The following is a 15,458-nucleotide window of genomic DNA, read 5'->3' as shown; positions in this document are numbered from 1 at the left end:
ACCACAACCATTCTTTGCACTGCCTGTGTAAGTTATTTTCACAAGTTGCCAGAAGAGGGCAGTAAAGTTTTAGTTTGTGGATTTTTTAACTTGTTGAAAACGATATTATTTTTAACAATGATTAATGAAAATGTTAAACACCAAAACAATACTTCTGTGCATTTTCTAACATCCTTATAACTGAAGCGACAATATAAAAACACATTTCACAAGAAAAACTAAAATTTAAGTAAAACGACAAAATATTAACGAGTATAACCGCTATTTATTACATCATTTTGAACAGTTAAAATATTTATTTAGCTGCACATGCGTAGTCTAAATTAAACCCTGCACTAATATTTCAAGGACAACTTTTAAAACTTAGTATATATTGTTGTTCTCTTTCATACTTAGGATCCTGTTTTATGCATGTAGTGTCATCTATTGACGACAATGTGAACGATAATTAGGGAGGTGCAAAAAAGATTTCTAAGTCGGTATTAGTAAACTTTTAGTTTTACTATTTTATAATTCCGTTATCTTCTGAAGATCTTATTTTAAACAAACTATATTTTTTTAAAACTACCTCACACCCATGTATATTTGTTTGGCTAACTGCAAATAAAAATGATTGCCATCATTACTGATAGGGGAAGGTACCAAACAACTCGATGGTTTTGAAATAGGGTTAACGTTTAGTACAAGACGAATTCTCTTAGTATACATACATAAGTTGAGGACGTTACATTAACACGATTTTGGTCCCCACTGAGGACTCGCAATCCACGCCTTCATATTTGGTCGCGTTCTATCTGACGACTTTGCACACTCACAACAGTCCTGCAGCGTAATTGTTTTTATTTTAAAATGTTCTATCACAAGGTTGTTACGTCCAAAGCACGCCACTCATCCTTGTTGCTTTTTTTTAATCCATTTAGTATACGAGGTCAGTTTAAACTCTCCAATCACACAGAGATCTAAGACTGCACACTAGAGGTTGAGAAGTCACCCAAAATAAATCTAAACTTTTAATTTATAGTTCAAAACACTAGATGCAACATATTTTTTTCCTTCTTTAAGAAACTGTCGAATACAATTACGTCAAGTCTGATACTTACAGTCACTGATTTTAGATACAGATTTCTAACGAATGTGTTTGCGATGTAAGACTGCTGATAAATACCACGAGATATAAACCACCAACAGAAGCTTAAGAATCGAGCTTAATTTTGCCTGCTTCGGAGAAGTACACTCATTTTATTTAGTCTTGGTGCGTGAAGCTGTCTCAGTGATTAAAAATACAAAGCTTAAAAAATCGTAATGTTACAAAACTAAAACACAGTAACTATTGAAGTTCTTGAAATTGTGTATTACTAAATTTGAAGGTGACATTTTCACGTCACAAAATCTACAAACAATATTTCAAATAAGCATATTTCAAACTTTAGATGATGATTTGAAATAAAACCATCTCAAATTTTCTTCACAAAAAATCGAGAAATCTTTATTGAGTAAACTCTGCCTGAAACATTTTTTTTTAACAAAGACATTTTATAAATATTTAGAAACAGTTGCATGTAGACTTTTGATAGTCAGATAATTATTTCTATTTTCATCTAAAAGTCGGCTCTATAAAGAAAAATAAGCCACACAAAACCAGAGAAATAATAATAGAAACACCGTGTATTGTGTGTGTTTGACTGGACCTGAATCCAGATGAATGAGTTACATAACTTTCTTCGAACTCTCAATTGGATCTTAAACAACCTTAATATTTTAGGCTTACTCTTATCTCTGAACGTTGTTTCACATTAACAACAACGAAGTACGGACAACGATTGGAAAAATATATTTTCACCAATTTATGTCCAAGTGTTTGTTAATGTTAATTAAGTGTGTGTTTTTATTTTGTTGCATGGTAACACAGAAAGTTAGGCCTAATTGTTATCGAAATAGTCTGTCGCTTTTATGAAACTTAAATACCGCAGTTATCTTATACACTGAATTCTTATAAAGTATGTACAAATACTAAATTAAATATATTTAAAACAGTTAAAATTAAGTGAGATTTTACTGCAAAATACAGCGAAAGAATTACACTGCTAATCAAACTCAACACAATCAGGGCAGTGATGGCCTAGTTACAATCAGATGTAAAATCAGTTACGTAACTGTTATTAAAAAACTGATACATCCCAAAAAAATAAGAGAAAACCCTCTTAATTGCGTACAAAATTACAGGATTGATTATACCAACAAGATGACCACGTTTATTGTTATACAGAGCTAAATATTCCAGAACTACGTTTACAAGTGAGAGTCGTTTCTACGTTTCATACAGCCCGAGACCCAAAACATGAGAAAGGTCACACAATATGGAGTTTAATGTTTACGACCACCAGGTGGTAAACATAATAAAAAATAATGTCATTATTTGCTAAACGAAATTATTTTAGTTACCAAACAAGACTCATGCCAGTAGAAATGGAGTTAAAGAAAGTAGACCCAATTTAATGGGTTTAAATACATTACGAAGAAAACATGGAATAAATTTCATATTTAGTTCACACCGATTCTTAGTCCTAACTTTAAATCATGAAAAACATTACTTGCAATTATAATATTTAGTAAAACGCTTCGAATTTGATCATTTTGCATAAAATCTGAATCAGACAATATAAATTAGTTTAAATGTTTTACAAACTTGTCGACTATTGTCTCTGAAAAAATTGTAAATATACAACTATCTTGCACTTTCGAACAGAAGATAAAATCATTCTAAACTCTGGTAAATTTGCAGTTTTAATGTTACATTTCTGTGACACGTTTCAAACATGCAACTGAACACTCGAGAGCCTAAAATATCAAGCCATTTCAGTAACACACAAAACGAAATTAAAATATACATTAAATCTCTAAATGGAATGTTTATATATTCAATTAAAAATAAGGCTATTTCCCAAGGAGTTTTCTTCCGGTAAATAAATGCATCGCTATTCTATGTAACTGAAGGTAAGTGGTACAAGGAGTTTTCTTCCGGTAAATAAATGCATCGCTATTCTATGTAACTGAAGGTAAGTGGTACAAGGAGTTTTCTTCCGGTAAATAAATGCATCGCTATTCTATGTAACTGAAGGTAAGTGGTACAAGAGTTCTTCCGGTAAATAAATGCATCGCTATTCTATATGGCTGAAGGTAAGTGGGTGCAAGGAGTTTTCTTCCGGTAAATAAATGCATCCTTCAATTCCATGTAACTGAGAGGTGGTAGAGGTGGTACAAGGAATTCGGTGAAATAAATGCATCGCTATTCTATGGGGAGTGGTGCTCTTCCGGTAAATCCTGGCCACATCCGCTATTCTATATATAACTAAAGATGCAAGTGGTACAAGGAGTTTTCTTCCGGTAAATAAATGCATCGCTATTCTATGTAACTGAAGGTAAGTGGTACAAGGTTTTTTCTTCCGGTAAATAAAATGCATCGCTATTCTATGTAACTGAAGGTAAGTGGTACAAGGAGTTTTCTTCCGGTAAATAAATGCATCGCTATTCTATGTAACTGAAGGTGAGTGGTAAGGTGAATTTTAGGGTTTTCTTCCGGTAAATAAATGCATCGCTATTCTATGTAACCCAGATGGTGAGAATGGAACGTTTTAAGGAGTTTTCTTCCGGTAAAATAAATGCATCGCTATTCTATGTAACTGATGGGTAAGTGGTACAAGGCAATTTCTTCCCGGTAAATAAATGCATCGCTATTCTATGTAACTGAAGGTAAGTGGTACAAGGAGTTTTCTTCCAGTGGAAATAAATCCGTAAGCATTCAATTCTATGTAGTGGCTTTGAAGGAACTAAGGTAAGTGGTACAAGGAGTTTTCTTCCGGTAAATAAAATGCATCGCTATTCTACATGGCATTAAAGGTAAGTGGTACAAGGAGTTTTCTTCCGGTAAATAAATGCATCAACTATTCTATGTAACTGATGGTAAGTGGTACAAGGAGTTTTCTTCCGGTAAAAATCAATGCATCGCTATTCTATGTAACCGTAAATAAGTGGGTACATGTAACCGAAGCGTGTTCCGTATTGCATCAGCATGCTATGTAACTGAAGAATTAAGTGGGTACAAGAAGTTTTCTTCCGGTAAATAAATGCATCGCTATGCTATGTAACTGAAGGTAAGTGGTAAGAACAATTTACCAGTTCCAATGATCAAATTATGAATGTGTACGGAGAGTTACTATAAACGATCATGTGAAGACTCGCTTTGTCACCCGTAAGAAATAAAGTCGTCAACTTCCTGCTTACGGTTGGAAATATAAACTGAAGCTTTTTTTGATACAAATTATATATTTATCATTACTTTCTTCTTTGTTTCTTTCTCTTTCTTTGAAGTTTTAATTTTTCTTGTCTTCTTCAGTCGTTCCTTTTCTCGCATGTTGCTGACTAGCTTGTAAGCAAAAAAACCTGTGCAAAATAATCAAAACATGTTAATTTATTATTGAAAAAAAAAAACAACACCTTAAAAGGTATGTATATATTATAGGTATTAGATATTCTTACGAAGTATTATATTCACCAGCACAAATGTCCATCTTCCGGTTTCTCCAAATACAGAATCTATTGATACTAGCAAAACAACCTGGAAACACGTGTACGTTTGGAATATTTTAAAAGAGAACAGACACATTTTACCCAACAGTTTCTAAGTTTTCCGACTTTATGACAACTGTGTTTCTTTCATAAAAGTTCTTTTAAAGTCAACATTCTTTCGCAACTTCGTCATTTTCATAAAAAAAATTACAATGTCTTAAAAATAACCTCAAGTATTATCTTATATGTAGTGGTAAACTTAGTACACCAGTTCTGAGTATATGGATGCTCCAAAGTCAGGTTTCTGCACTAAAAAGGTCAATGAAACTTCAATGTTCAGAACAACAGCCCAGTCTTGTATACTTGGATGATGACTTGTCCAAGAGACAACATTCATACAGGACATTTTCTCTTAAACAGTTGCTTCAGTGGCAGGAATCAGACTCAAAACTTCCGAGTTTGGTGAAACTTAAATGATGTGGCACACGATAAGATACGAAGAGTACGACTTACACTTTCCAAATGGGACAAGAACTGGCCAGGTTATGATTGACCATCAGAAATCCTTACTTAGTAACCCTTTCCTTTATCTTCTTTGTCCTCCATTGCATCTGTTCTTCAAGCAGATCTTCAGCAGATAGCTCCAGTCCACAATGGCCGTAACTGGAAATTTTCTTATCTTCACCATGTCACCATCCACCATCATTGTTCGACTAGCAACACGCGCAGCTGAGATCACGATGTACTCTTTTTTATAGTGCTTGTTGAAACAAATCCATCTATCAAGTCCAAAGATGATGCTGATGAAAGCTGTGGAAGAAGGCTTCTGTCAGATCAGAACATCAAGGTCTCGAACCCGAGACCCTGAACTCTTTGACAACTCATAACTGAAGTACTTTGTCATCATATAGATAGTACATTTGGGGTACAGCGCATCCGAAACTTTACAACAATGCAAGGAACACTAAACAAAAACTGCGATTTCTTGTTCTTTGCCCTGCCATCCAAGAACACTACCTCACTTTTGACTGAGGACATATCCTGTATTAATGCATAACACTGGGTACAAGTTCTAATGGTATAAATTAGCTAACGGCTATTGGAAATTACGGAAAAACACCAAATACTTTGTGGAAGTTCGCACAAAAATACACAGAGCCATCTACAATAGCAATCCCTAATTATCAAGTTATAGAAGGAAGTTAGCTAATCAACAGCACCAATCGTCAACTCTGATCAACTACTGAAGCTGGTCGTCACTTAAGTAGCTCACCCGCGGCCTCGAAATGTAGAGCTCGATTTTGCAAAAACGGGATGCGAACCATGTGTCCTCGGGTTTCAAGTGCGCCACACCAACTATCAAAGTTACGCTGGACCAGTGACTGTGCAAACTCAAACCTTTTGTCACAAAATGTATACATAAAATTAACACTGAATTTATCTAACATTATTGTATTTGGCGCGTATTTTAATATCACACGTGTGTTAACATTCTACCAATGAAGACTGGCCGCAAGACATATATAATGCTTAGAAAAATATTATGGGTCAACTTTCTGGTTCTTTATCATTTTTCTTGAAGTGAACATATACACCAAAACTACAAAAGGTTATCTGAACTGTCGATCATACACAAGAAACCGGCTAGCAGCACCCACCGCCAATTCTTGGGCTACTCTTACCAAAAACAGTTGAATTGACCGAAACATTATAACGCCAATAAAAGTAAAATGGCGAGCATGTTCTGCGTCGAGTTTCAATGCCGTGATCCACGATTTGCCAGTTGAGCACCCTAAACACCACTCCCATATATCACGCATTTCAAAAGCGGTTATATCGTTGTAGGCTTACTTCACAATTAGAGCATGATCCTAAGATGTTATTTTTTATTGAATTCATCCTAATTTTCTTTAGACAACCTAAGAAAAAAGTTCCAGATTAAGTTACACAAAGATAAGAGGGCGGTAACATAAACCTCCGAGGTGTACGTGCTCAAAAGAACAGGTTCGATCAGTGATAACACTTAATGAAATACAGACTGTAAGTGTCTATTTTTAACAACAGTGATCACTACAGTCTACAGTTTGATACTTGACAACTCACGAAAAGTAAACTCCATGACTTGTAGAAATGGTGGCCTGGAACTGGAGTAAAGTTTAGTTGTAATGAGACAAAATAGGTTAAGAAGCCTATACTAAAGGTACGCAGGTGAGGCTTAACAAACTCGTCAGCACGGGCGGCCTTCATTCTAGTTAACTGTGATAACTTGGTAAAAAATAGTCCACATTAAAACCAATCGCAAGTGCAGATAAAATGACCTGCCGTAATGCTCTCTTTGTTAACAAACGTTCACGATTTAACATACACACATACGTATATTATAACACCACATTACACACACGCTATTGTATACAAGAGCACTAGAAAGTAGTTCTTTCATTACCCGATAAAAAAAAAATTCCAGATCTATATTAAAAGTTATTCGTTCTTGAAAATATATTTAAAGGTTTAGCAGTGGTTTAATAAACACTAGATTTAATATATATTTAAAGGTTTAGCAGTGGTTTGGTAAACATTAGATTTAATATATATTTAAAGGTTTAGCAGTGGTTTGGTAAACATTAGATTTAATATATATTTAAAGGTTTAGCAGTGGTTTGGTAAACATTACATTTAATATATATTTAAAGGTTTAGCAGTGGTTTGGTAAACATTACATTTAATATATATTTAAAGGTTTAGCAGTGGCTTGGTAAACATTAGATTTAATATATATTTTAAGATTTAGCAGTGGTTTAGTAAACATTAGATTTAATATATATTTAAAGGTTTAGAAGTGATATAGTAAACATTACATTTAATATATATTTAAAGGTTTAGCAGTGGTTTAGTAAACATTACATTTAATATATATTTAAAGGTTTAGCAGTGGTTTAGTAAACATTACATTTAATATATATTTAAAGGTTTAGCAGTGGTTTAGTAAACATTAGTTTTAATATATATTTAAAGGTTTAGCAGTGGTTTAGTAAACATTAGATTTAACGTTATTCTTAAATCAATATTTGGTTGACACTTAAAAAGTTATTTTTACATTAAAAATAAAGCCATAATTACTGTTTACGGCTGAACAATTTCTGTGTCCTGTTTATTCTAGAACTGTGGACCCTACTGTTCCATATGGTCACTTACCTATGACTCCCACAGGCAGTAACAACAAAAGGAAGAGACCGGTGAGTTTCAACTTTGGGGTGGGGGGTATCGAACTATCTGTTATATTGGCTGTAGCATCGGGCAACTCATCACTGTCCGCATTAAATACACTCAACAAGTTCAAAATCTCTGCCATTACGGAACGTTAAGAAATACACCTCAAACCACCACGTGCTGCACTACAATTTCCATGAAACAGACTAGAACTTCGTAGCAAGACAAGTTCCACGTGGCTACGAGCAGACCCTGAACGGGAACGTTGACACCTGGAACACGCAGCAGTTTTTTGTTTTTTTAAAACTGATTACGTCTGCCTAATACCAGGTTTTCAGTTACTTTACCTACATTGTTACGATTAGATAGAACTCGGTCATAATTTCACGGAATATCTTGTGGCGTTGTTTCACAAACTTACTTCACTAATGTTAAAGTTTTATTTCCACTTACAGCTCAAACGTGAATTATACAGTTAAAATATTATATAAATTTGGTATTTTTCTCTTTACAAATGTAATTTTTGTAAGCGATAAATACGCTTTAGTTAAAATATCATTATATGTCACTGTCCCGAATTTTAAAGTGTAGCAAACCAAAGGGAAATCGACTGGTTCGCTGTCCCTACCGCCATCTCGGACTACTAAGTTACTAATTGAACATCAAGTTACGATAGCTCTGAAGGCTGAAAAAGCGAGCATGTTTAGTATCTGGTTTCGATCCCTACAACCCACATATTACGAGTCGAACGCCCTCACCACCAGGCTAAGCTAGGCTTGAAGGATGAAAAGCGATACCAAATCAATGATTACCATACAAAAGTTGGTAAGAACCAATTTATATGCACAGGGATATCTACATACTTTGATGATGGTTTTCACACTGAATCCAGTGACATACGATGTGCATATAGTTTCTTCATTGAAACAGACAACTAACCAATGAATTATAAAATTTGACATTTCGGTAACTTCTCCATTTTTTCCTGTTCCCCACAACAAAATGCGACTGGAAACAGGATAAAACATAAGTAGCTATAACTCAATATACATTCCTGTAAAGATTTGTTTGTTTGAACTTAATCACAAAGCTACAGAATGGGCTATATGTGCTCTGTCCGTCACGGTATCAAAACCCAGTTTCTTGCGATGTGAATCCACAAACATACCGCTGTGCCTATGGTGGTGGGGGCTTCTGTAGAGAAGAAATTGATTTAAATAAAAAATAATTTGATCTTAACTGTTTATAGGGCAGATACACAAAGGCTATTAAAGATTTCTGTTTTAAACATTGTGTCAAATAAACTATAATCAGCCTCGTAAGTTAACAATATTGAAGTTTTAAAGTACAACAATTTAGAATATTTCTGTATTAAAAGACAAAAAGTAATAAACTTCACTTTGTGTACCTTGAAAGAGGTAGCTCAAACCCTATTTTCATTATGGATTCCTTATTATATTAACATACAATACGTGTATAACGTAAGGATTAACTTTATATAACTATGCAATGAGAGTTAAAATTATCTTAGGTAGGATGAATTTTGTCCAGTCACCATTTGTCCAATTGTGTAACAGTAGTTTTCTAATCAGTAGAAATGTTATATATATTTACATGAAGAGTCACATTCTGGATTATAGAATAGAGAACAGAATTCCCTTTTCAGCCATGAAAAAAAAAAAAAGAATCTATAGCAGTAAACTAAACTTGTAGTGATCAATATCCAAATTGTTGTCTCCTTCCATTGTGTCAGAGATGTATTTTTTGTTTTTTCTAACAATTACAACTGGGGAAAAGATATATCTGGTTCTAATATGCCAGAAACTACCATTTTATACCATATTATGACATTAGGAAGTCAAAAGTCAAACAATAAAAATACCATTTTATACCATATTATGACATTAGGAAGTCAAAAGTCAAACAATAAAATACCATTTTATACCATATTATGGCATTAGAGGTCAAAGTCAAACAATAAAAATACCATTTTATACCATATTATGACATTAGGAAGTCAAAAGTCAAACAATAAAATACCATTTTATACCATATTATGGCATTAGAGGTCAAGAGTCAAACAATAAAAATACCATTTTATACCATATTATGACATTAGGAGGTCAAGAGTCAAACAATAAAAATACCATTTTATACCATATTATGACATTAGGAAGTCAAAAGTCAAACAATAAAAATACCATTTTATACCATATTATGACATTAGGAGGTCAAAAGTCAAACAATAAAAATACCATTTTATACCATATTATGATATTAGGGGTCAAAGTCAAACAATAAAAATACCATTTTATACCATATTATGACATTAGAGGTCAAAAGTCAAACAATAAAAATACCATTTTATACCATATTATGACATTAGGAGGTCAAAAGTCAAACAATAAAAATACATTGAAGTTTACTTATCTTTCAACCAATCAAAATGAGATTTTGTTCAAAGACATTTTATGATAAATCCAACAAACTGTAGCAGAAAAATATGAAATGTAGGCTTTCCTTGCAAGTTAACAAGTGTAAAACAAATTTACAAAATTAAAGATTTAGACCTTTAATTTGTTTTTGTTAAAACCAATCAAGATAAAACTATATGAAGACACCTTGTGAAAACAGACTGGAACACAGAGATTCAGGATTGTGCTTTTCTTGCAAGTTTTGTAGGGACAGACAATTTGCAACATAATGAGTGTGAAGCTCTGAACCTGAAGACACTGTCTGCATATGTAAATATTACAACAAATTGTTAGTAATAGTTCTAATTCACATAAACCACAGAGATGCACATATCATGTCAAGAAATAGAGTTCACTTGCTCAAAACTTATCTGTAAAGTTTGTGTTGTTGTGAATAAGCAGACATACAGGAAAACTGTCTCTCCTATGTATTATAGAGCTACAATTTAGTATGTCTCAATACAACTTCCTCATAATCATACAAGTTCCACTTCACACCCTCTTTCTCTGCCTTGAATACCATTATCATTCTAATACTCTTATGAAATTACATGGATGGAGGCAATGCGAGGACTGCTTATTAATGTTGGTCTTTCTATTTTACTTCTATACTGTTTAAACTGTTCTGACCGATAAGTATGTTCATTTGCAACAGTAAGTTTTCAGAGCAGCTTTTCAACTTAGAAACCTACTGATAATAGTAACAATCCAGCTACATCAAGAAACTGATCCATCATCTTACATAAGGATGGTATAATCATGAGGCTCAGAGTAGAGCTACGGTACTCTGAAAAATTATATAGTATTAAATACTATTACAAACATCCTTAATAGATATTGTCAAACTGGTCTAAATAGTGAACCTGACGATGACCGGAAGGTCAAAACTTTGTTCGCTCCTCTACGTGAAAATATTTTCCGAACCCAAATGAGCCGCTTTTACATATATATTTATATACAAAGAGTGGTCTTCAAATTTTATGGTGTATTTGTTGAAACTTTGAAAAACCTCAAATTATAGTAGCATATTAGTCTCTAATTATGATTAAAATTCCATGTTCTATATATCTATTGGTTACATAATGTAGTTACTGGTGTTTTTATGTGTGACTCAATGATGAATTATGTTTTATTTTTATAATACACTAAAGTTTCCCCACAGTGACATCTGTAGAAATAGAAATGTTTTAAAACCACTAATGTTTATACAAGTTGCTACAGTCCACATACAAACCTTCCTTCAGTTAGTGCTAAACTGCTTGTTAGGCCTTAATGTATAGAGGTTTAGAAGAAATATTAATAATTTGATAGGCCTAACATACATAGCATTCTACAAGTTAAACAGCATTAAAACTTGTGTCTCAGAACATCTGGTATGAACATAAACACTTTTATTGATAAAAGCATAATACCCATACCAGCTGTTCCGAGATAAATTTTTTATTTCAAGTGAGTTTCTCCTCATCAAGTAATAAAACTTGTTTCTAACTAATAATAAAGCCAGAGTTAAGAACAGCAGATTATAAGCTACATAAGTACACATTTTTTAAGTGTAGTTCAATATTTGTAACAAGTTAAGCTTATGAAATCTAGGGATATCAAAGTTAGAAACTTGAAAGGAACAAAATCCAAATAACTTATTAAGCACAATGGGCTAATTTAGCCCATCACACTCAAAGAAACTAATCAATGCTTTGAAGTTGAATAAACAATCCTTATATCACAACAATTTTTTTAACTAAAACATAATTTTATAAACTTGAGTTCAAATAACTGTTTTCATTTCTATATTAACAACAATGTTATTCTAAATGTTATAAAATACTGTGAATTAAAATCATGTCATTTTACTTTGTTTAAATTAAGATTTTGGAATATTGAGGGTTTTTCAAAACTTAACTATATCATCTTAATTTACAGCTAACCCTATAAATTTTGTGTTATATGTCAACACTAATCTTCAAATAACGTAAACCTACCTACTAAAGTAGCTGTGATAATGGTAGGAAAAACAAACACCCAGTTACTAAATCCATGTTCAATAGGTCCGTCACTTCCACTCCCCGAGATATCAACCATTTTCTTGTCTTGTATGAAACACAACCAGATATTCTGTTATTTGTATAAGAAACTATGTATAATTATAATATTAAATCCTGTCCAATAAACACAATTAAAATATTATAATGCCACACAACGAACACGTCTCCTCCACTAGCACTCAATAAATACACAAAGTATTGGCCACCTTGCGGCTACACAATGAAACAAATCTTAAAAACCATCATAAAACAAAACGAATCTTATCAACCCAACCCAATATATACTAAGAAATACATAATAACTTTGGTGAATTCACTTTCTCTAAGACATTAATATTTATTTAAAAGTAATTTCTTTTAAAGGTCAAATATTGTACTAACAGAACAAAGGTATAAAATTACTAAAAAAACATTTAAATATTTCTATTACCAAACATTCTTTTCTGTACTCTACAGGTAAGATGTATAGCAAGCAAACGACCTAAGATTACGAGGTCTGTTCCAAGTTTGACTGTGTGAGTATTTGGGTATTGATGTTGTTAAATACCCAGGAGGGTCAGGTACATTTGACCTCTTCCTCCCTCCCGAACGATTATAGCGTCTGTCTTTAGGGGTTTTTTTTTTGGGTTTTTTTTTTTAAAGCTTTGGGCCAGAGTAAAAGTATAACATCATACTCAGGTCCATTTCAGGGCACAGTCCATGGATGGACGAACAAGAAGTTTTTTGTTTTTTTTTCATTTATTTTTTTTTTGTATTTTCATATATATATATATATTTTTTTTGTATTTTTCTCCTTTTTCTCGATTGAGAGAATGCTACTACTACTTGTAGTAACACAAACACTCACACAGAAAGAAAGTAATAATAATAATTATTATTCAATACTTGAATAATAATTAAAAAAAATAAAAAAATAATAATAATGATTAAAAAAAAGAAAATAATAATTATACAAATAAAAAGAAACAAGGACTAAGTGTCTAGTGCATAGTGGCCAGCTTGTGTTACATTTCTTAAATATATGTTAAAAGGGGAGAGGTATTTAGGACCATTTACCTCATGTACGTGATATCTGTCGAGATCACACATTAAGTCATTTTTATGCCAATTCTTATTGAAATATTTTAGAGAATTATGCAAGAGTCTTTCAGCTATTGTATCTATGTTTGCATACTTGTGCATGAATGTGGTTGAGGTGCTACGTGGTACTTTGTATGCTGAAGTTAGTACAGAATTTTGTATACGTTGAAGTTTCTGTACACATGTGTGGGTGCTATGTTAATCCAGGCAGGTGATGCATATTCTATTGTTGGTCTAATGTACGTTTTGTAGATTTTAAGTATGTTGTCTGGTGATGTTCCTTGATTTTACCTGAAAGACTTCTTGCATAGTTTGCTCTTTCCAGATTCGTATCAGTACATATTTTAATATGTGGTAGCCACGTTAATTTTGAGTCATAGGTTAGACCCAGAAATTTAGCAGAAGTAGCAGTCAGTAAAAGTGATCCATTCATATAGAGTTTTGGTGGATCTTTTTTCAGCTTATTCAGTCTGCTGAATACTATGACTTGGGTTTTTGGAATATTAATTTTGATTCTGTATTTCTGGCAGTATTCTTCGATGTTATTTAGGACTGGTTGTAGGTTCGTTGCTGCTATTGACGGAGTGGGGGCACTTTTCCAGACTGCTACATCGTCAGCGAACTGTGATGCATAACCTAAATTTAGGTCCGACAGAGGCATATTACTCACGTACATGATAAATAATATAGGGCTAACAACCCCTTCTGCGGGACTCCTGCTTCGGGTGAAAAGGACCCTGAGTGGGCCCCATTTACATTTACTTTACACATTCTGTTATCCAGGAAGTTGGACAGCCAGCAAATAGTTTCCTGGGGTAATGCCATTTCAAGCAATCTATGTCGTAAGCCGTTATGCACACACTGTGTCAAATGCTTTCTCAATGTCGAGAAAGCAAGCTACAGTGCATTCTTTTGTTGAAGCTGTCGGTAATTGATTCTGTAAGTCGAATCAGGTGGTCTGTAGTTTGGCGGTTTTTCGAAACTGTTTTGAATTTCTGGTAATTTTGAATTTTCCTCTAAGTAAACTGACAGACGATTACTAATTATCCTCTCTAATACTTTGCCAATACAACTGGTTAAGCTAATCAAGCGGTAGTTGTTTGGTTTATTCGCTGGCTTTCTCCTTCTTTCTGGAACATTAATATTATTGCTTCCTTCCAAGAAACGGGGATATATCCAGCTGATAGTGAGAGATTAAATAACGCTGTTAGGTGTTCATATAATCTCTGAGTGCCCTGTTTTAGGAGGATAGCTTGAATACCATCTTCTCCAGGGGCTTTGTTTTTTGTGTTGTTAATAGCAGTTACGACTTCTGTTACAGTGATATGTTTTACCAGTTGATGAGTGCTCCAGTCTTTTGTTTTTTTCTTGGTGTGCAATTTCGTTCGACTCGTAATCCGAAGGTCACGGGTTCGAATCCCAGTTCGCCCTTTCATCTGTGGGGCATTATAATGTGACTGGAATTATACGAGGTCTGTTCAAAAAATACGCGGACTGTTTGAATTGCGCGGTTCCAGTTGGTTCCAGGGGAATCCGCTTGGTGTCGCTAGGTTTGCACAGATCAGCTGATTACGACGCCATTTCCCGATTGCAGATATCTTCATTTGTGTATTAGCTACGCGGTTTTAAGTGAAGTGCGATTTTTTCGTTTGGCGGATTTCAGAATGAATGACCTGAAGGAGCAACGACTCACTGTGAAATTTTGTGTTAAACTTGGAAAATCTGCGACTGAAACTTTTGCTATGCTTAACGCGGCTTACGGTGATGTTGCTATGAAGCGTGTGGCATGTTTCAAGTGGCATGAACGTTTTAAGGATGGTCGACAGTCCATTGAAGATGATGAGCGTCCTGGACGTCCTTCCACGTCAACTGACGACCCACACGTCGACAAAATCAACACCCTGGTGCGGGCCCATCGACGTCTGGCTGTCAGGAAGCTTGCTGAAGAGTTTGGGATATCAGTTGGATCTTGTTACGAGATTTTGACCGAAAATTGAAGATGCACCGCGTTGCTGCGAAATTTGTGCCTCAGAACTCGTGAGTTTTGGCCAAACACTCGATCACTGTTCTTCCTCACCCCTACTCACCT

The 15,458-nt window shown here is 33.9% G+C and overlaps 1 protein-coding gene across 1 annotated transcript; it reads right to left on the bottom strand.

Moving 5' to 3' along the window:
- Nucleotides 1–4,388: 4,388 nt before the first annotated feature.
- On the bottom strand, nt 4,389–12,485 carry LOC143237683 (uncharacterized). Its single transcript, XM_076477200.1, has 3 exons — nt 12,227–12,485; nt 7,759–8,045; nt 4,389–4,440 (listed from the first exon to the last, which is right to left on the bottom strand). Exons 1-2 carry the CDS (start codon nt 12,324–12,326, stop codon nt 7,939–7,941), a joined length of 207 nt encoding a protein of 68 aa, XP_076333315.1. The 5' UTR covers nt 12,327–12,485; the 3' UTR covers nt 4,389–4,440; nt 7,759–7,938.
- Nucleotides 12,486–15,458: the final 2,973 nt, after the last annotated feature.

This window comes from Tachypleus tridentatus, chromosome 2 (genome assembly GCF_004210375.1).
Source record: "Tachypleus tridentatus isolate NWPU-2018 chromosome 2, ASM421037v1, whole genome shotgun sequence".
In the NCBI taxonomy this organism is placed as follows: domain Eukaryota; kingdom Metazoa; phylum Arthropoda; class Merostomata; order Xiphosura; family Limulidae; genus Tachypleus; species Tachypleus tridentatus.
This window is presented reverse-complemented; position numbering and strand designations above follow the sequence as displayed.

Coding starts and splice junctions, on each gene's coding strand:
- LOC143237683 (XM_076477200.1), bottom strand. CDS start 12,326: ATGGTTGATATCTCGGGGAGTGGAAGTGACGGACCTATTGAACATGGA. Junction 8,046..12,226: donor TATCACAGCTACTTTAGTAG/GTAGGTTTACGT, acceptor TGCGTGTTCCAG/GTGTCAACGTTCCCGTTCAG.